This window comes from Xiphophorus hellerii, chromosome 5 (assembly GCF_003331165.1).
Source record: "Xiphophorus hellerii strain 12219 chromosome 5, Xiphophorus_hellerii-4.1, whole genome shotgun sequence".
Lineage (NCBI taxonomy): Eukaryota > Metazoa > Chordata > Actinopteri > Cyprinodontiformes > Poeciliidae > Xiphophorus > Xiphophorus hellerii.
Genome location: NC_045676.1, coordinates 32084608 through 32104887, shown reverse-complemented (window position 1 = coordinate 32104887; position 20280 = coordinate 32084608). Strand labels below are relative to the sequence as shown.

At 37.2% G+C, this 20280-nt stretch overlaps 1 protein-coding gene across 2 annotated transcripts; it reads left to right on the top strand.

Annotated features, from left to right (window-relative positions):
* Window positions 1-19634, top strand: sh2d3a (SH2 domain containing 3A). Of its 2 annotated transcripts, XM_032563484.1 has the most exons (20): window positions 1-175; window positions 382-482; window positions 610-727; window positions 3389-3418; window positions 3495-3556; window positions 4703-4836; window positions 9946-9985; window positions 10102-10218; window positions 12289-12432; window positions 13259-13551; window positions 13891-13976; window positions 14467-14586; window positions 14657-14814; window positions 14888-15088; window positions 16183-16344; window positions 17095-17210; window positions 17454-17625; window positions 17702-17813; window positions 18499-18684; window positions 19047-19634. In XM_032563484.1, the coding sequence occupies exons 2-20, from the start codon at window positions 393-395 to the stop codon at window positions 19235-19237; spliced, it is 2532 nt and encodes an 843-aa protein (XP_032419375.1). In that variant the 5' UTR covers window positions 1-175; window positions 382-392; the 3' UTR covers window positions 19238-19634. The 2 variants fall into 2 exon arrangements, with proteins under 2 accessions (XP_032419375.1, XP_032419377.1); XM_032563486.1 differs by lacking the exons at window positions 1-175; window positions 382-482; window positions 610-727; ... (1 more) ...; window positions 3495-3556; window positions 4703-4836 and adding an exon at window positions 6124-7310.
* The last annotated feature ends 646 nt before the right edge of the window (window positions 19635-20280 follow it).

Genomic DNA, 20280 nt, shown 5'->3' with positions numbered 1-20280 from the left:
TGTAACCACAAAGAGAAAATAACACTGACTGTATGACAGGGATGAATTGGAAGGGAGCAGTTGGAAAAGAAAACAGGAAGAAAATACCAGAAGGAAGTAAGATGAATTAGGAGGGGCACATGTAAAGATTGCTAAACAAAAAAGCTAAGAGTGCCACTGTGAATCCTGCAAATAGGTAGGTGCTGAATTCTCTTACTACTGAAAGCCAAACAGTACAAGACCTATTCCTCGTGTGTCTGGTAGAATGCTTTCTGAAAGTACGATGATGCCACAATAATCCTTCATTTGTCTTTCTTAAGCACTTTTTTTGTTCAGAGACATGTACAGGCATATGTGTGTTAGCATTTGCTTTCGTGTGTCAACAGTTTCCTTTCTCCTCAGTTCGTTCAGACATGAATAATCGTTCTATCACCTGGTGGCTGAGACAGATTGGTCTGCCCCAGTACAGCAAGACGCTGGAGAGTGAATATTATGGTCTGGAGGTATGTGAAGGCTCAAAAGGCATCTGTTTGTGCTTGCTGGGATGTACATATTTCTTTCTTCTGTGTTGAAATCCTCACTTCAATCCGGTGTAATCCCCTGCTGGCTCTCACTGTTGTTACTCTGCAGGGTTTGCTGTATGTAACGGATGGAGAGCTGAGGGATGCTGGTATAGAGGATGCAACACACAGAGAGACAATCCTCACTCAGCTTTCAAGAGATCGACAGAGGCTGGACCCACTTTCTGGTCAGACACAAAGAACACACACAGTGTGATATGTACACAGTCATGCAGGAAAAAAAAATTAAAAAGGTTTTCTTACTTGAAATCTATTTTTGTAACTAAAGCTAAATTATTCACAATTTGAAACACAGCTAGTTGCAAATTTTTATAGTGTTAGTGAAAGATTACAGTGGCAGCAAATGACCCATTTCTGTCTGGATCAGAACAAAGTTTTCAGCAACACCCATCACTAAACTTACAAAATGGCGAACAGCTTAATTAATGGTCATAATTAACTTTCAATTCATGAATCATAATCAATCCCACAATCTTTATTAGAATTATTGGGAGTTTCAAATTGCTGACTTTTCTGACTTCCCGTTTCAGCTAGTTGTGCTGCAGTACAAATGATAGCCCATAATTAAAAGACACAATGATTCTGTTTGTGCTTTCTTTATATGTCATTCTCTATTATATTTCTAACACTCTAAATTTGACATGTTCTTTGCATTTTTAAAGATGCTGTTAAGTTACTGTAATTGTCCAGCCAGTGATTACAGAACACACTTAATATTGGTTTGCTTGATGTAATATTACAGCTCATATGATGCTAAAACAAATCATATCCAACAAATAATAATAATAAAAAAATCTAACTCCTACAGTTCAGATACTAAAAATGAAATATTTTTGTTTTTCAAAATTAAGTCTCTGTTGCCAAAGACTGCTTCTATGTTCGGTCACATTAAAATCATACAGTTTAAAGCTTTGGGGGGTTCAGTCAGTGTGAGAGACCAAGATAAAATAGCACGTTGTGAATTTAAAGGAATATAAGCATTACTCTGATGCTTCTAAGTTAAACACAGTGCAAACAACTGCCTTTATAAATGCTGTAATTAATAAATAGTGTGTGTGTTTATATTATTCTCAGTATCCAGCTGTTTTGTGAAGGACTTTAAGGCTTCTTATAGAACAAAGAGCATCATAACAACTAAGAAACACAATGGACAGCACAGGAAAGATTTTCACAAGATAAGTTCAAAGTACAGTAAGGCTAATAAAATATCCTATGTTTCGAACAACTTGCAGAGTTTTGGAAAAGAAGTGTAAGGCAAATTAAAATCTACAAATACAGACAATAAACCAAAGTCCACACCAAATACAAATGGTAATTGCAGACTTTAGAATTCCTGTATACAGAGCCTCTAGATTCTGATTTTAAGTTTATTTCTAATGAAGAATGGGGGCAAAAAAATCTATTTCTACATGTGCAAAGCTGGTAGACATCCATGCAAAATGACTTGCTGTGTTGGTTTTTATTTCTTAAGAGATATAAAAGCCTGAATCTTTTCATTTCACAATATAGTACTACTCTTTTCTTGTTTTGCTTCATGACAAAATCTAAATCAAAACATCTTGACCTTTGTTGGTGTATAATTCTAAATTCTAAAAGAGTGTCTGCAGTGCTGACACGCTTATCACAGCACTGCCTAAAGAGAAGACCACGTTGGCTCAATTAGAGGTGCCACACACACATTTGCTCATCAAGATGTTTATTAGCAGACAGACCAGATGGAGGAGCAGCAGGTGTGGAGGTTTGTACTGAAGATTTGTCAAAGACTTAATAGCCGTCCACAGTTTGTTTTTCAACTTGCGCTGAAATTCCAGCCCTTTCAAAATCAGTCACTTTCTCAGCTTTTCATTATTTTGCCAAAGTAAATAGCGCTTTAAAAGAAAAAGCACACACTGTCATGTTGTGAAAGGGAGCATCTCAAATTAGTCACTTGTTTTAAGGTGATGCTGTTTTAAAACTAAAGTTGGCAAGCTGCTGGGCGGTAGCACAACTGACAGCTGCCTTTAATATTCTGTACAATAAGCATTTGGCAACTAATACCACCTTTAGCTAACATTTAGTCCATATTTTCATTAGGTAACCCAAATAAATACACATTACAGATGACACGTTTGTTCATATAGTCAATCAATACACTTTACAGTTACAGTAGCAGTAGAAATAGTGGTTATTTTCCCATTTCAAATAAAAGCAATATGATCATGTTACAACATTTTATCTGTCATTCTTGAACTACTTATGTGAAATGGAAATCTCTTACTAGCTCATGTTTAAATCAGAAGCTTAAAGACAGTAACTGACAGCTTTCTCTAAATAAGCTACCAGTTCAAGGCGTTCTCCAATAAATTGAGGGAGACCTTTTTAGTTTGCAACATAGTAAAACAAAACCAAAAGTAAACACACGATGCATGAATACACCTTCTTTTTCAAGGATACCAATGCCTGCTTTCATTGCAATTTTAATTGACCACAACTGAAAATCTATTTATCAGGCTGCTTGTATTCTTGAGAATTTGAAAGCTTGATTTAGTCCTCAGGTGTAAAACTTTTATCTGTACTTTTTTACTTGAAGACAGTCAGTCGTTACTAAAATTGTTTATGATGTGCATGACGAGCTGGTTTATCAGGCCATCTTGTTTGGTATTTAGATGTCTCCTTCAAAAAATCGAATCCCTCAAGGTAAATGTATCAAACAATTTAATGGCAGAAATTTATATAACATATATCCTTTACATCCAAATTGAATTTGTATGTGAAAAACAGATTAAACATCCACTTTGGCTCAGTACGAACATACTGTTAACATGGTGTTTCCTTCTCTTATCTCACAGGTTCATTTCTACCACACAGATATGACTGTGGTATGCATCTTCTCTTCTAAGAAATGTGTGTGTCTGGCCCAGGAACTCAAACCTTAATGGCATTTCTCCTTGTCAGATGATCAGGTTGTGAAACACAAAGTCAGTCGACAATATTCCCTGGGATCATCATCGGACCTGGTGAGGCCTTCAGTAAACCCAAAGTTAATATTTACTGTATTGTTTATATCAAGCAATACATAGATAAACCAATCAATAAAAAGATTGTAATTTATATTACTTGCAAAATAACATAAATCATCAATTGATGTAAACATTTTTCTCAGTTTAAATCTTTCTAATGGGGCCACTGAAAGTTCACAACAAATGTCAACGTCAACCCAAATAATTCATATACACAGGAAATCAAAGCAAGGTAGTCACTGACTGAAGTTGTGTGGAAACAACTGGAATGACACTGGGAATATTAAAAACAAGAACAAAAAGAAACAAGGAAGAGAAAGAAGGGCGCGATGGTGGTGCAGGGGGAAACTGCGACCCATCTATAGAGTCCTCAGCCCTGATGCAGACGTCACAGGTTCAAGTCCCAGCCTGTTGATTTTGGCCACATGTCTTCCCTCTCTCACAACATACTTTCCCGTCAATTCACCCTCAAATAAAGGCCACTTTAGACAATATTCTTTAAAAGAAAGTCAGGAAATCTGAAATCTGTCAGTATTTGGAAAGCATTCCAGTTTATGTGCAGATCAATATCAAGTGGTTTTACATTAGCTGATGGCCTTTGGAAAGTTTTTTAAATACCAAAGAATAAGAAAGCTTTATGAATGATGCAAATTTGGGTTTCCATCCAAGGGAATAGTTCATAAGACATATCTAAGGAAACTTGAATTGTTTTTTTTTTTTTAAGTAAATGTTACATTCATTCTTGAATCAAATTGAAAAACAACAGAAAGAACTGGAGATAAGAAGGAATAAACAGCACTTCAAAATTTGAAGTGCTCAAATAAATTTATTGTAGCTCAGGTGGGTCAAAATCCCACCTGAGCTACAAATGTGACTGTAATTACTGTTTATTTCCTGTACTATTCCTCTTCATCTCACAAAACTTAACTGATGGACTAATTTCTATTTTAGGCAGCCTGCCTGTTACTTGGGTTGTTGCAGACATCTGGTGGAAATTTTATGTCAGTTGCCCCATTGGGGATATTTAAATAAAAAAAAAAACCTTTACATGGTATTTTTATTATTAAAAATGTTGAATAAGTAATAAAAAAAACAATAGTACACAATGAATCTTCATCTTGCAACTGTTTGCTGTGGAACCAGCCAAAGGATCTGTTTCGTCAGCGCGTTCTTCCCCGCCTCCATCGCACTGACAAGAAACACCGTTTGTCGGCCTCCTGCTCGCAGCTCCGCCCTCTAGATGAGGACAATGCTCTCAGTCAAGAGGGCAAACACAGGTAAGCTTACACCTGCTGTGTTTGTCTGTCAGAAGCAGGAACATGACTGTGGCTTTAGGGCAGGGGTTTTGCAATTCCAGTCCTTGAGGGCCAGTACCTGCAACTTTTACATATGCACCTGCTTCAACACACCTGTAAAATAATTAATTCATTAGCAGGGCTCTGGAGAACTTCACTGCAGACTGAGGAGGTGATTCAGACATTTAATGCAGGCAAATCTAAAAGTTAAAGGACACTGCCCCCTAGGACTGGAGTTGAAGAGCCCTACTTTAAGAAGCAGCCCACTCACATCAGGATAATAATTAACATGTTTGTCATAAAACCTCTGAGACTTTGTAATCATAAAACTAACCATCTACTGAAAATCTGAAAAGCCTATGAAGAACTGCTCCGTTTGTGAAACATTAAGTATGATTTAATCATCAACGATAACTGCATTTTTTATGAGTAATGCTATGAATTAACCATCTTAATCTCAAGACTATTTTAAAGCATTTTGATTTTAAGACTGTCTTTGATGTTTGCTTTAAAGTTCAGGCTATTATAAACTGGAAACTAAAGTAATTAAATCTGCCATTGGCTTTCTAGTTCGAACAAACAAATAAATAAAAGCAGTTTCAACAAAGCAAAGTAAAAAGCCTTCAGTCATCAAACTGCTGCTTAAAAATTTCAAAAGCATCTTTTAATTGTTGGGTGATTAAATGGGACACATTTTCTCCAAAAGATATTATTTAAAACACTGGTTAATATTAGCAAAGCACAATGAAAATATTTGAAACCACAGATATAATATTTATTCTTTCTCTGACCCTCTATAAAAAAAATGATGTGGAATTGATGTACAAATGTAACTCTTTTATTTGACATTGGCAGCTATTTAATTCATTTTCTGTCCAGTTCTTAATCATTTCTATTCCAACTGTACTGTGGCCTTGAAATGCAAACCACTTCAGCAAATTGAAAAACGCAACAACATTAACAAAGCGTAATAAAAAATGACAAAAAACACAACAACAAATTGACCTCAGGGCCACAGTACATCTGTGTTCAGTGTGTATAAAAATGTTATATATTTGAAGTAGAGGAAAACAAAGTGACCACCACCAGCAGGCGAAGTGTTTTGCCCAAGGACTCAATGACAGAGTCATAATAGAACCAGCGACCCACCGATTGCGGGATGAACTCCTATCACCGTTGCCACCATCGTCCCAGTTATGATATTAAAAGTCCAATGTGGCATTATTTTGTACTTCTTATCAATATACAAAATGCTGAGAAATTAATAATTATCAGTTCATAGTTGCTAATATGTTCTCACAGTTCAATGTAACATTTTCTTTATATCCTTTCAGTGTCAAGAGTAAAAGAGTAATAGAGCAGAAGGTCGAGCTGAAAACCAAGTTCTGAAGGAGAAGATGGCTAACATAAGTTAGAACCCAGACTGTCCAATCTTTTACCAACATGGTAATGGTGGTAGAAGTTCACCCTGTAATCAGTGGGATTCCTGGGGCAAGACACTTCACCCACCTTACCTGTGTTGGTGGTCAGAAGGGCCAATGGCGTGATATGGCCTGTCAGTCTGTCCCAGGGCAGCTGTGGCTACAATCCAGTAGCTATCATCACCCTATGAATGAGAATGACTGATTTTGTTGTAAAACGTCTTTGAGGGTCCTGAAAAGTGTTATACAAGTCTGACTTCACTTCATTTTACCTGTTTGCTTGTAAGATGTTCATATTAACACCTATGCAGTGCAATTGCTTACGCTAATTAGTGCAAAACACGTTTTTCACTGAAATTATACGACCACATGTCATATTTAAAAATAAGCCTTGAGTAATCAAGGAATAAAAAGCTCAGGACAACGTTGTAGCAAGATTATCCACCGAGCTTAGTAAAATGAGTCATTGTGTTGGTTGAGACACCAGCATCAAATACAAACATATTAGCAAATCGGAACAGCAAACATGAATCCCTTTTATTTGTAGGCACCTTTCAAGGCCCCCATGCCACCTTACATAGCCAAGTGTAAGCAACATTGGTGAGGAATGACTTTGAAGCCCTCTAACTGTTTCGGACCGTGTAGAGTGGTGTGTGCTGGTAAAAGTAGGTCATTTAAGTTGAGGGAGAAAATCAGCTGAGAAACACCGTAATACAGCTGCTCTCCTAAAAACAGACAGGAAGGCAAGGTAGTCCTGCTAAATGAGACCAGGTGATGTGTAGGTATCTCAGGAATGCCTGACGCAGACTGCCACAGGAGGAGGAGGAGAGAGGAAGGAGAGCTCGGCACAACTTGTGGTAACTTGTCGACTCTGGGCAGGAAGGACAGTATCAGGAGCTCAGGGAGGGGCCAGAGGAGAGAAAAGACAGAACATTACATGTAACCCCAGCTGTTGTTTGGTTGCTGTTGGTGTTAGCGTGGAGCACAAGCCGCGAAACATGCCCGAGGGGAGTGAGTTGTGAGGCGGTCTTACAGGTAGGAACCACCGCTTTGGTCAGTGCTACGCCGCAGCCTGACACGGTATCATTTTCAGCAAATGTACCTAGTTTGTTCTTGGAGGGCTTGAGGAACATATAGAGCTTCAGACAAATGCTGCTGTTTACGTTGCTCCTGCTGTATAGCTTAGTCCAAAAAAAGTCAGTATGCTGTTACTATGTGTTTGCTTCCTGTAACTTTCCCAGGTTTTCCATTAAATAGCTTACCTGTTGCGCAATTCTACTGATACTCTTCAGGTATTTAAATGTATTTGGGGTTTGATTGCGTTTTTTTTTATTTATTTACATTTTTTAAAATGTTTTTTATCAAAGATACAACACAGGTGGTCATTATAGGTGCTGCAATCAGTGACCTCACATTAGATTTCACAACGTGGTTTCTCAGCACATTTAAAAGGTGTTGGTAGTGGCGGTTCCACCGTGGCCAACGCCCCTTAAAACTTGGTTGCCCCATAAAAACTTTAAAACTTTGATCACATGGACTTTGTATCTACTTCAAGCTATGTTTTTTAAAAATAACTGAAACACTCAGCTAAATAAAGAAACATAAACAGACCATATTATTCTAATTAAAGTCTAATGCTTTATTTTGTAGCATGTTTTATGTTTTCTTCTATGGAAGATTAGGGGTAACACAATTATTGAAAACATCATTAAATATTTAAGTTTGCCACTAAGTAAGTATATATATATATATATATATATATATATAACATTAATAAATACACTAATAAATAATTTAATATGTTGTGAAACTATACATAGTTAATAAATGCCATGAAATAATTAATTCAAATAATATATTGTCATTTAATGATATATTTAAGCATTTGTTAGTGACTTTAATTATTTCATGATGTTTAATTTTATGGTACATTTATTAATTGGAAATTCACATGACTGTATTTCATGATGTATTTAATTTTGTTACTCTCAGACCTCTGTGCTCTTTGATGTAACAACATGCATTAATGTTTACAAGGCACAACAAATAAAGTACCTTGGAGTCAGAGAAAAAGTATGCTTCTCAAACATTTCGCAATTTATCAGGTTTCAGACATGTGCTGTTTTACTGAGCTTTCATGAGATTGGTGAGCATAAAGTTGACCATAATTGGCAAATTATGGCCAAAAGTAATGACACAATTTTCAGAATTTTTTTATTTTTAACTCATAAATATGCTTTGATGTTAAATATCCTATTGTTCTTCTACCTGCATGTTCAGTGTTTGTGTTTTGCTGGAAGGGGAACCTTTATCTTGGTCTTTTGCAGTCTCAAATAGTTTTACTTTCCCAAGATTGCCACAACTTGCAACAATTTATCCAACTAGTGGGAATATTGAAACATGTAACTGCAGATATTCAGAGTTATTTTCTGTTTCCCAGAGTGAGGTCCAATTTTGGAGGGCACTCCAGTCAGAATTTTCCACATCTGAGTACAACTTCAATGCAGTATTATTTTCAACTGTTACATTTTTTCATAGTCGTCTCATGTTATGTTTTATTGTAATTTTTGAATGTGCTTTTTAATTTTTACTCATTTGCCTGACTAATTCAGACTAAGATCTGAATTTGTTAGTATAATCAAATCAAGAATAATAAATAAAATGTTAGATGTTTAACAAAATTGGCTATAAAGTAAGGCATACACATTTGTTAGAAAATGTAAAAGTTAACAGGGATATTGTTGTTGCTAATTTGTCAAGAGGATTTTCAGTGGTTGGAGGGTCTGTGCAGGGATCTGCTTTTGCTGTTGACAGTAAAGCAGGAGTGTAAACCTAGTGAAGGCTGATGACTTTGAAACCTGTTAGGTTAACAACTACTGAGGCTTTCTTTATAATAGTGAGTTGTAATGCAGTGGAGTCTTATTTCTTGTGAAATAAGAATAATTGTGTGTTTTGCTACTAATTATATTGTAAAGCTTTTAGAGACAATTTGATGATAAATCTTTGAATTTTGTACTGTCCATATTTTCCACTCTGCCTGGGATATGAAGTGACCTAATCCACTTCCAACTTAACAGTCTATTTCCAAGTCCCAAGGCAGGAAATCAACAGGATTGGTTCTGTTTTACTCTGTGACTTTGGGCTAGCTACTGTTAGCGATGTATTTCTTTTCCAGTGTCACTGAATCAATGAGAAAAAAATAAATAAAAGAGGAGCAAATAAATGGTTTATTGCTGACATTTCACAATGTTTGTGACAACCATCTTGGATTTTAAGGGCGATGTTAATTAGGAACCTCTAACTTTCCAGTTTAGACTTTACTTTTTTTTACAGTACAAATGAAACGCACCCAAAGGTTGAATAATTTCATTCATTAGCTGAATTTAGTTTTTTTCAAAGGGTATGTTCATGTTTTCCATTTTTAGTTTGTAGTTGTCTCTTTGTTATCTGATGTAAAGTTGAGGTGGAAGTGTTTACAGTGGGAGGAAGGTGAAAACTCAAGGGAGGAAGGAAGGACAAAAATGAGGCATGCTGTTAGTCTGTTGGTTTTTCTGGTACTAATGACAGATCCAGACCTTGGTCTTCTGTCCTTGGCTAGTAGGAAAGTGCAGCACCATAATCTTTGGCCTGTACAGTAAACCTGCATCCCTTCCGCTTTTGTTTGTTTCAGCAAGAGGAAGAGTATCAGTGCATACTTCAGCCACCTGAAGGTAAGGACAGAACCTCTCTGTGTCTCTGCCCTTTTCCCTCCCCCCTACATATTGGTCTTCAAAGCCACTTTATACAAAAGTGGATAGGCAGATATAATTTTAATGATGTTTTCTAGATGTTTGGTGGTCGGAAAGAGATGGACATTCTGAAGAAGGAGCTTGAAGAGGAGCTGAAGCTGAGCACTGAGGATCTGAGAAGCCATGCCTGGTACCACGGATCGCTGAGACGAGAGGTGCACATACCGTAATATATTTGCTGCACACACACACAAATGAAACATTATGCTGTTAGTTTAATAACATCAATTATCACAACCACAAATTTTCAATTAAAACTGTGATATGGGTCTGCAACCAGATCTACCTAAGTATTTTATCAAGTATCAAATTATTATTGACAGTTCTGAACATCCTCCTTATGAAACTGGTATACAACAACAGTCTTCAGTCAGAGGCTTCACAGTAACACAGACCTCTACAGGAGATCCTTCCTTTCCATAGCCATCAGCATTTGCATACATGTTTTTGAAGAAAATTGCACAATGAGTTAAAACAACATTTAACTCATAAATCTCTGAGTAATAAATTATTTTGGAATACAGGAAATAAAGGAAGTTCCTCCTTTTTTAAAAATTTGTTAATTGCAAATACAAACTTATTTAATTTTGATTTTATGGTAGACCAGCACTAAAACATTCATAAATTGAGGTGGAAAGAAAATTATTTATTTATACAAACACAATTTGATTCATTGATTGATTGAAAGAAAATTATGCAGCTCTGCATATCTGGAGACTGAAAATGTGTCCATTTCCATTTTAGTTTTTAGGGATGAGCAATATGGACGAGAAAGTTTATCACAGTATTTTGTGATACTCATGTGATAAAAATAAGTGATAATAAAAACTATTGCAGTCATTTTGACAAAACGATAAATATGTACATATACAACAAACATAATTGAAATGCAATTTATGCATGTATTCACTAGCATTATTCAGCACACCTTTGTGTTTTTGAAAAATAAACCCAATGATGCAATGATTTTCTAGAAAAACTACAGTATTTCTCTTACTTCCTGAGACTTCTGCTGTCAGTTGGTTGAGTGCTGCTGAGTGGTTGGGGTTACGTCACGTCCTGTAACACAGCTCTGTGGGGCTTTTCTCAGGCTGCATTATTTCTGAATTCACAAATACTAAAGTGATGTAATCACAAGCAGATATATTGCCTAGTGCTCATACAAAGAGGATGCCATATGAAGAGTTTTGCTTTAATTCAGCCATTCAGGCTTTTGTTGTAGTCTTAGTGATTTAAATATTAAGTCCGTCTTACTGAAGTTAATGCTCATTAAGACAAACATACAACTTGTTCATTATAAGACGAAGTTGACTTATTAACCTAAATGTACAAGCAAAGTTTAATGGCAGTTATTTGTAGGTGAGTTATCATAAAGGCTGTAAAGTCTCCATCATCATCAAGCCGAATATCCTGTTGGCATATAAAGTGAGAAGCCATTATACTTCTATTAGGAGACAATTATTGCATTTTAAATATATAATAATAGTCCTTTGCAATGTTGTGTACAAGCAACACTATTTTGATGTTATTCATGTGATGCTGTATTCAGTAGAAGCTGATAAGACAATGTAATATAAAGCAAATGCATCAAAACATAATGGGCATGAATTTGTCAAAACTTGTTTTATAAAGGTGTTCACATGGTAGTATTATATTTTGATGCTTTGTGTCACTGGTCTTTATCATTGCTCCTGTTTTAGACTGAACTATTACAGTGTTGATTTACTGGAGTTAAGCTTGAGTACAGGGTCTAAAATGGTAAACTAAATTTCTGCTCTGTTGTGCCTGGTGGTTAATTAGCATCTTTCTTAAATAATGTGTATTCTAGCATCAGCACAAATGTAATTCTATACAGACCCATACAATAAATTAGAATACCATTAAAAAGCCTGCTTATTTTAGGAACTTTATCACAAAGTGAAATATATTATATAGACTGATTACATGCAGGCGGATGTTTGAAATACTTGATTTGTCATTTATGATGATTTTCCACTTACATATCCAATGATATGCAAGTGGAGTAAAACTGGATATTTAAATTTTGAATATTACATCAGACCAATAAAAAACTATTTTTAAAAACAGAAATGTGAGCTTAATATGAATTATGTTTAATACTTGCTTAAGGATATTTCTTTCAGAAACTACTTTTAATCTGATAAATGAGACTCATTTGGGATTATATTCTAATTTATTAAATATGACTGCTGCGTTTCCTCCAGGCTGCAGAGTCTCTGTTCGAGAGAGACGAGGATTTCCTGGTCCGAGACTCATCCTCCACTCCTGGAGACTACGTTCTAAGCTGTTTCTGGAAGAATGGTCCGCACCACTTTAAGATCATAAAAGTAGTTCTTCGGCCTAAAAAGGTGTGTGTATGTCCTGCTACCATTCACATATCCACATGATTTATGGTTTTACAGTAAATGTTTCTGTACAGGTTTTATATTTTTCACTGTTTCCTTATTACTGGCTGGACTAAAAGCTCATGTAAACATGCCACTGGTTCAATGGATTTTCTTGTTTTTGTTTTTTTTTCTTTATTTATGGTGGATTTGTAATAATAACACTAAATATTAATCAAATAAAAATGACATTAATGTTTGCAATCATCATATTTGCTTTATAAATTTTTTATTATTAGTCATGATTGTAAATGCATGTACATGTACACGTATGGAGATCACTTGAAATATTTTCTAAAAATACTGTTGCTATGCCACCAATAATTAAGAACCCAATAAGAGACCAAAAATATGAAACAACTGTTTTGTTTCTGAATCAGGATTTCTTTACAGAATTGTTGCATTTTGTTATCCAGGGTGACATAATGACTTGATATGTATCTTATTAGTTAGAAATGATGGTTATAATCATAACCATCACAGAAAAAGGAAACAAAACACTCTGAAACTCCTCAAGTCAAACCCAGAAAGTGACTCCCTTCTCTCTGCTTGTCAATAATTTCTGCCTCCATCCACTCAGAACGAACCTCTTTGCAGCTATTGATTGACAGTGATTTCACATAATATATTGAGAAATGCATAATTTTTGAAGTGCTGTGCTTCAAAATAGATTTGAGAAATTTTAATACTGTGTTCTGGTACGGGTTGAGAACAGCTGCTGGGTTTCCACCCGTTTGGGCTCTTTCTGCTTCAAAGTACTGTGCTGATACACAAGTCTTCCCTGTGACAGGGTTACTCCCGGGAGCTGTTCCAGTTTGAGGAAGATCGCTTTGACAACGTTCCCGCTCTGATCCGATTTTACGTGGGCGGAAACCGACCCATCTCAAAGACTTCAGGGGCCATCATCTCCCACCCGATCAATCGGACCCTTCCTCTGCGTGTGATCAGTGAGGGTCACATGGAGCTTAAAAACAGCAGCAGCACCATAGGCAGAGTGAGAGAAAACCAAGGTGGGAGCAGCAAAAGGCGCAGCCTGAGCTACTCCCAACAGGACACGCTGCAGGTCATCAATCCACTGCTAAGGTTCGGGACGAGGTCTATGAGTGTTACTGTACTAAATATTACATACCATAGTACATGCAGTACTGTCAAACAGTTGCAAAGCATATCTCCTATGTTTATATCTTGCTTCCAAGGAGTCAGACTTTCAATAATGTGACTGTTTAGTTCTTTTAGTTTGATCAATGTTTCTACCACACTCCTCAGTATCCTGTCAAAGTCCTGTTGAAGGACTAAATTAAAGATGAGTTGGAAAAGAAGGTTTGGCATCTTGTTAGCAACATAATAAACTAAGAGTGGTTGAAAACCTTTGCACTGAATTGCGATGTTGAAATAACAAACTCCATACTGTATGTGTGACAGGAGTGGAAGCCAGCCTGCTAACTTGGAAAATGTTGGACGAAGGCCTTCACTTCAGTCTGCACAGTCTGACAGCAATCTGCGAACTGGTACACCGTCATGTTTTTTTTATTTGTTTTTTTTTAACTCATCATCAAATGTAGTGTAGAACTGGCCACTACATTTGAAGCATTGTGGTGCTGCAAAAAAAAAAAAAACCCTGAAAAAAAATACAGCATAATTAATAACTGGCCTACAAGACGAGCACAACATTTCCTCCACGGGCTGAACCACCGGCCCACTAACGCACCGGCCACCTGAAGAACACATACAGACTTTATTAGCACAGACACGGAGCCACCCACCGGTGGCAACTTACATTATACTGGGGGAAGCCTGAAGATGTCATAATTTTCTCAGATTGTTTAAACACAGTAACCTTAGTTTATCTAGTAGTAACAAATTCATTATTTAGCATTTAGTGGTGAGAAATAATTTCAGGTTTAGCCTGATTTAATGCCAGATGGTAAAAAAACATGTATTTTTCTACAGCATATGTAAATACTGTACCTGGTTTCAATAGTTTATGTTCTCATTCAGGTGCTCCAGAGACAATCCCACCAGACGACACAGACTCCGACCCCATTTCTCCTGTGTTTCGCACAGGCAGCGAACCCCTGCTGAGCCCAAGACCACATCACACGCGCCCCTCCCATCCAGGTACTAATAAACTATTTTCCCTAGGAAAATATAGTGAACCCACATGAAGCACACTTGTCTCTGCCTCCAGGTGGTGGTGCAACATTGCGAGGTTCAGATGGGCAGCTGCATCCCAGAGCTCCTCCCAAACCCCTCAGAGTCTCCACCGTCTTCTCCAACGCCTCGCCTGTTCCTTCCACAGACCCAGATGAAGACCCCTCATCGTACTACAGTGAGCTCATCATACGGGTAAAAATAATAAACTATTTTATTCCTAGCAGTAAGTCCTCCACAGGAGTATAAGGCCTGTTGTTGTGTTCAGGTCCCTCAGTCTCAGAGGAAGGGCCATGTGGACCGGCTGCGTGCGGAGGAGAAGTGGCAGAGCCGAGCTCGCCTCACAGAGACTTCCTTTGGGTTCTTGGAGGCCCAGAACAACGGCCTGTCCTCACAGCTGCTGTTTCAGAAAGAGCTCCAGAGGAAAGCAGCAGAGGAAGAGAGAGACTGGCATTTTGAACGACCGCATGTTTGTATAAATAACATTCAGTTTACAGTTAGGAGTATTTATATTTGCAGCTGATTTGAGTAGATGTATGGACTATACTAGCAATTATTATTATTATCAATAATCTATACAGTTCTCCCAGAAAGTATTCACCCCGCTTCACTTTGTTTCATATAGTGTTACATCACATGGTTGCTTTAAGGCAGCCTTGTGTTAATTTTCTCAAGGATAAACACAATTTCCCTTAGTGAAAATGAAATATTTTTTCTCTAGAAACTGTTTTTATTGTCAAATGTTGGGTAATCCAGTCTTTCATAAGAATTTACACTCATACCGTAATATTTTGTTGTAGCAGCTTTGGTAGTAATCACTGCCAGATGTATATCTCTACAAGATTGACTCACCTACGTTTGGGCATTTTCTTCTCCTTCTGTCAAGTCACAATAGATGAACACCATCAGTAAACTATTGAGGTCTTTTCTGAGATGATCGGTTAGACTGATTCTAGCCTCTGGCTCTGGTTTTGCCCTTCAAAGTCTGCTCCTGAATTCACTCCTTTGTTATTTTGGTTTTCCGTGTCAAAGGAAAGCCATGACAAAGAATAAATCAGATTATTTTTGCTGTGCTCTACCCAGCCTTTCTGTTATCTGCTGAAGTCCTCGCTCTCACAGCCTCACATCCCCAAAAGCATGAGAGACAGTTCTTTAATTTCATTTTATACACTTCATTCTGAAAATAACAAACTTTTTCTCTGAATTGCAGCATCCACACTCAAGAGTGTTGTTGTTAGCACAATCTGGTAGAGCTTAGCTATGATCAAAAGAAGGCAATTTATTTTAGTTTCTAACTGCTTTGGGTCTTTTGAACCAGAGATTACTGGTCAGTTCGGATCAGGTTGAAAATTGTCCGATTCCAGTCAAAACCACTGCCTGGTACACTTCAACTTTCTACCTGCTTATGTTAAATGAAAAAGATCAGTGTTAAAGTTGGTGCAGTCAAAATTAATAAATTCATTTCAAGTTTGGACTTCAATTTTGGAACTTTTAGCTCTTCAATGATTACCATAAGTTCAGACCAAAGGTGTGACAGTTGTCCTGTTACTGACTGTGCTGCAGATCGAGACGTCGTCCTGTTTCCAGTTGGACCAGTTCACCTCGCTGCTCTTGCCGGATCACAACAGGCCTTTGGAGTCGAATGTTTTGCTCGCTGTCAAGGAGCTCTTCAGCCGATCAGACACCAAAACTCTTGCTCTGCACATGCTCAGTGTTGACTGTCAGGTAGGAACTTACATTATGCGATGGCAGCTGCAAACATTTCAAAACCTTGTATTATGTTTACATTATGTTTATTTAATGAAAATATGTTTGTCCATTTTAATCTTATATCGACTAAATATTTGACAACTTCTATCTTATTTACCAGCATTTACAGTCAGAAGTTAAAAGGAACCACCAAATATACTTCATTTTTAATTAGTTTGCACTCATTTTAACAAATTCATCTGAATTCCTTGACTGCAACAGGTTGACCAGGAAATAACTAATTGTGATTATTAAGAAATAATTTATCTATTTTGATTATTTGGGGTTTCTACATCATCTGACAAAGTTTGGAAAAGTATATTGTTTATTATTATTATTTATTTATTTTAGTCTTTAAAACTCTGCTGCTTTGGCTCTTTTGAAATTTAACCTTTTTTCCCTAGAATTCTCACTTCATTTGTCATTCACATGTGGTTTAAATATTAAATACACTAAAAACTATTTTAATGTAATCATACATGCATTCTACATGATTGTAGCTATCAAACTGTGCAGCAAAGTTCAGTTAGCTATTCTAATTGGTTTGAAAGGTTTTCCATCTTGCACATACTTGTCGCTATCATGTCTCTATTGTGATTACTGAATTACAAGCTCCTGTACAGCAAACACCTGTAAAATGTTCAAAATGTATTTAAAATGAATCAGCTAAACAAATGAAGTCATGTTGTCCTCATTTAGAACTTAATGTGAAAACCTTTAATGCAGGTAGCACGCATTGTTGGTGTGACTGATGAGCAGAAGAGGATTATGGGAGTGAATTCGGGACTGGAGCTTGTTACTCTGCCACATGGACATCAGTTACGGCAGGACTTGCTGGAAAGGTAATTAGCAGTGATGCGTTTGGTTCTTTAAAACGGAAAATTAGCCGACCCAGACAACTTCTTGGTTAGCTTCCAAATGTTTATGGTCACAATTTCTTTAAAAACGCTGTTTATATTCTTTTCAATTGCTCTGTGAATTATACCATGAAAGCAAGTTGCACTGAAGTCTGTTTTAGTAGTTTGATGCATCTAGTTCTAGTATCCTGACAACCCCCTGCACTTAATTTCTATTCTTTTCTGTAGGCATCATCTGATTACCCTTGGCGTGGCAGTAGACATACTGGGCTGCACGGGGACGGTGAACCAGAGAGCAACGGTTCTGCACAAAGTAATCCTGTTGGCTCAGGCCCTGAAAGAACATGTGTACAACCTTTTCTCCTTCTCAGCTGTTATGAAGGCTCTGGAGATGACTCAGGTAGTGCAACTTGGCAAGAGGCTTAAAATCCTTCAAATTTTCTTTCACTCATCTTTGTTTGTGCTCTCGTGTCCAGATCGTGCGGCTGGAGGTGACATGGCGAGCGCTCAGGAGGAACCACACAGAGTGTGCAGTTTTGTATGAGAAGAAACTCAGACCGTTCATGAACTCATTGAATGAAGGAAATGGTGAGTGTTTTGATTGTCTGATTGTCACGTCTGCATGTTCGGCGTTAACAATAGTCACCATACCTTTACCAACACAGCAACTATCTTGCTATAGTTAGCCGCTTTCAGGACAAAAACATTGGTATTGGCTAAAATCAGAATCGGCGGGTCAGGCTTCCTAATGGTCGGTAATCAGTGATCATTACCGATCATTAGTTATTGATTGGTTGAGTAAGTTTAAAACTCAACCAAACTATTTCTTGAGTAAGTTTAAAGCTACCAAACCAAATACTTTGGTTTGGTCTGAGGAACTCTGAATGCAGCATGGTTTGAAGTTGAAGTGGGAATGCAATCAATAAGTGGTTTTCTCCTATTCACTGCAATTCTTTAAACTCACATAATTAGATATTTTTAAACTTAGATGGCCACCAATGTGTGGCAAGTTACCTTAGACAACAAAATATCTATTGTCAAGCTCCAAGTAGTTTGAAAATGTCATGTTGTTTAATAACTGAGGTCAACATACAACGTAATAAGGTAATGTAATTGACCTGTTAACTGTATGATTTGACTGAATTTACTTTCTCGTGGTCCTTGAGGCGAGTTGTTAATAGGCATTATGTTAACGAACTGAATTGAGTAAAATAAATACAACTGTAACCCATTTCTTTAGCTGGTGACTGATGGGGTTCATGTTCGTCTGCAGATTCTGTAGTCCAGGGTCCCATTGCTGTGCCACACCTGGTTCCTCTTCTCATGCTGATGGAGGGAGAGGACCCAGTGGAAAACAATGAGCGGGGCTGCCAGGTGCTGTACGACGTCCTCCAATCAGCTCGCAGCGCTGCGTTACACTCCCAGGTTTACCAGAAGAATGCGCAGACTCTGCTCACAGGTTCGCCTTCATGACATTAGTATGAGAGCTGATTAATTTAAAAACTGAAACAGAAAGTAAATGTAGAGGGGGTATGGTGACCTGAGCGGGGTACGTTACCTGAGCAGCAGACGATGCTGCTGCTCAGGTAACGTCTCTCAGCACCCCTTCAAATAAACGCAGGCTGAATCTTTAAGCTTTAGTCGTTAGGCTGCAAGAGTTTTGAGACTCATAGGAAAATTGCTCATCACAACTGTCTTATGCTACATATCAATCTGTTTAAATATGGTTATTGATTAGGGCCTTTTCAGGGTAGGATCAACATGTTGCATGCTCAAAAAGTGAGTTCTGATCTCATTTCTGCTGCACCTCTTCACCAGCAGACTGGACTCCAGTCCCGGAACTGCTGGAGACTTTCCGGACAGAGTTCGCCCTGCGGTTGTTCTGGGGGCAGCAGGGGGCGGCCGCAGACAAAAAGGAGCGATACGAGAAGTTTGACAAGATTCTTTGTGTTCTCTCTGATAAACTGGAACCTGTGGAGGTCTCTCCACAACAACCGGGCACTTTAACCTGAACCAGTTACTGCACAAGTAAACTGGACTTCCTCATCAGTGGAACACATCAGTGACCCTCGATGCGTTCAGAAGTGGAGAATATTGCAGCGGCGAGATGTTAACTGACAGAGATGAAGGACTCTGTAAAGTTTCAGATGACTACTTAATTTTATCTAGAGTTTATCTATGAGCAGACTCTCACTGTGAAAAGACTTTGAGTATTTTTTTCATTAACAGGAAATCTGAATAAGATTTATCAAAAACATTTTTATTACTTTAGGTTTTAATTTAGCAACTTTTTCCTGCTGAGCTGTTGGTTCTGTTCACCCTTGAATGATTGTTTTATGGGACTTTATTGTAAATAATGTTTTTCATTTCAGGATGCACAATTCAATAAAACACTTTACTTTAAAGTAATAGTTCTTTTAACTGCTTCTGAAAAGACAGAAAAGACATACTGTATGTTTGTCACTTGATACAAGGGGCACTTGTTTAAAGGTCGTGTAATGTTTGTTAAATATTACATAAAAAGACAACAAAGGCAACAGATGATTAAACATGATATGACTCAATAAGAAGGAAATCTCTTCATAGTTCAAGTCAGGAGATCAATCTTAAATCCCTCATTTCCTCCATTTGGAATGGTTTGCATGAAGATGCAACTTATTTATTGCACATTGGGCAACACAGTCGATATGGATTTCCAGTTATTTTTTTGATGACTTGCTTCTTTTTTTGAAAAAGAACTTTTGTTTACTCCCAAATGTTTCAGTCTCAAAACATAAATGGATCAACAACTGATTAAGAAATCCACATTTTTCTTCATTTTAATTTTTTTTAAGTCTTTACTTTTAAAATAAAGCATTTTGGTTCTAAAATAGTAAAGAAATAACATTTTAGACATCTGAGTTTATACAACATAGGTAAATGTGAAGTAAAAAATTACATTTGAGGTATTCTGGAAGTTGAGAGTTACTCTTGGACTTTCAGCTACATTGACTTGCAAAAGTACTTTTAAACCTTCAATGTTTTCCATAATGTGTCACGTCACAGGCATAAACTT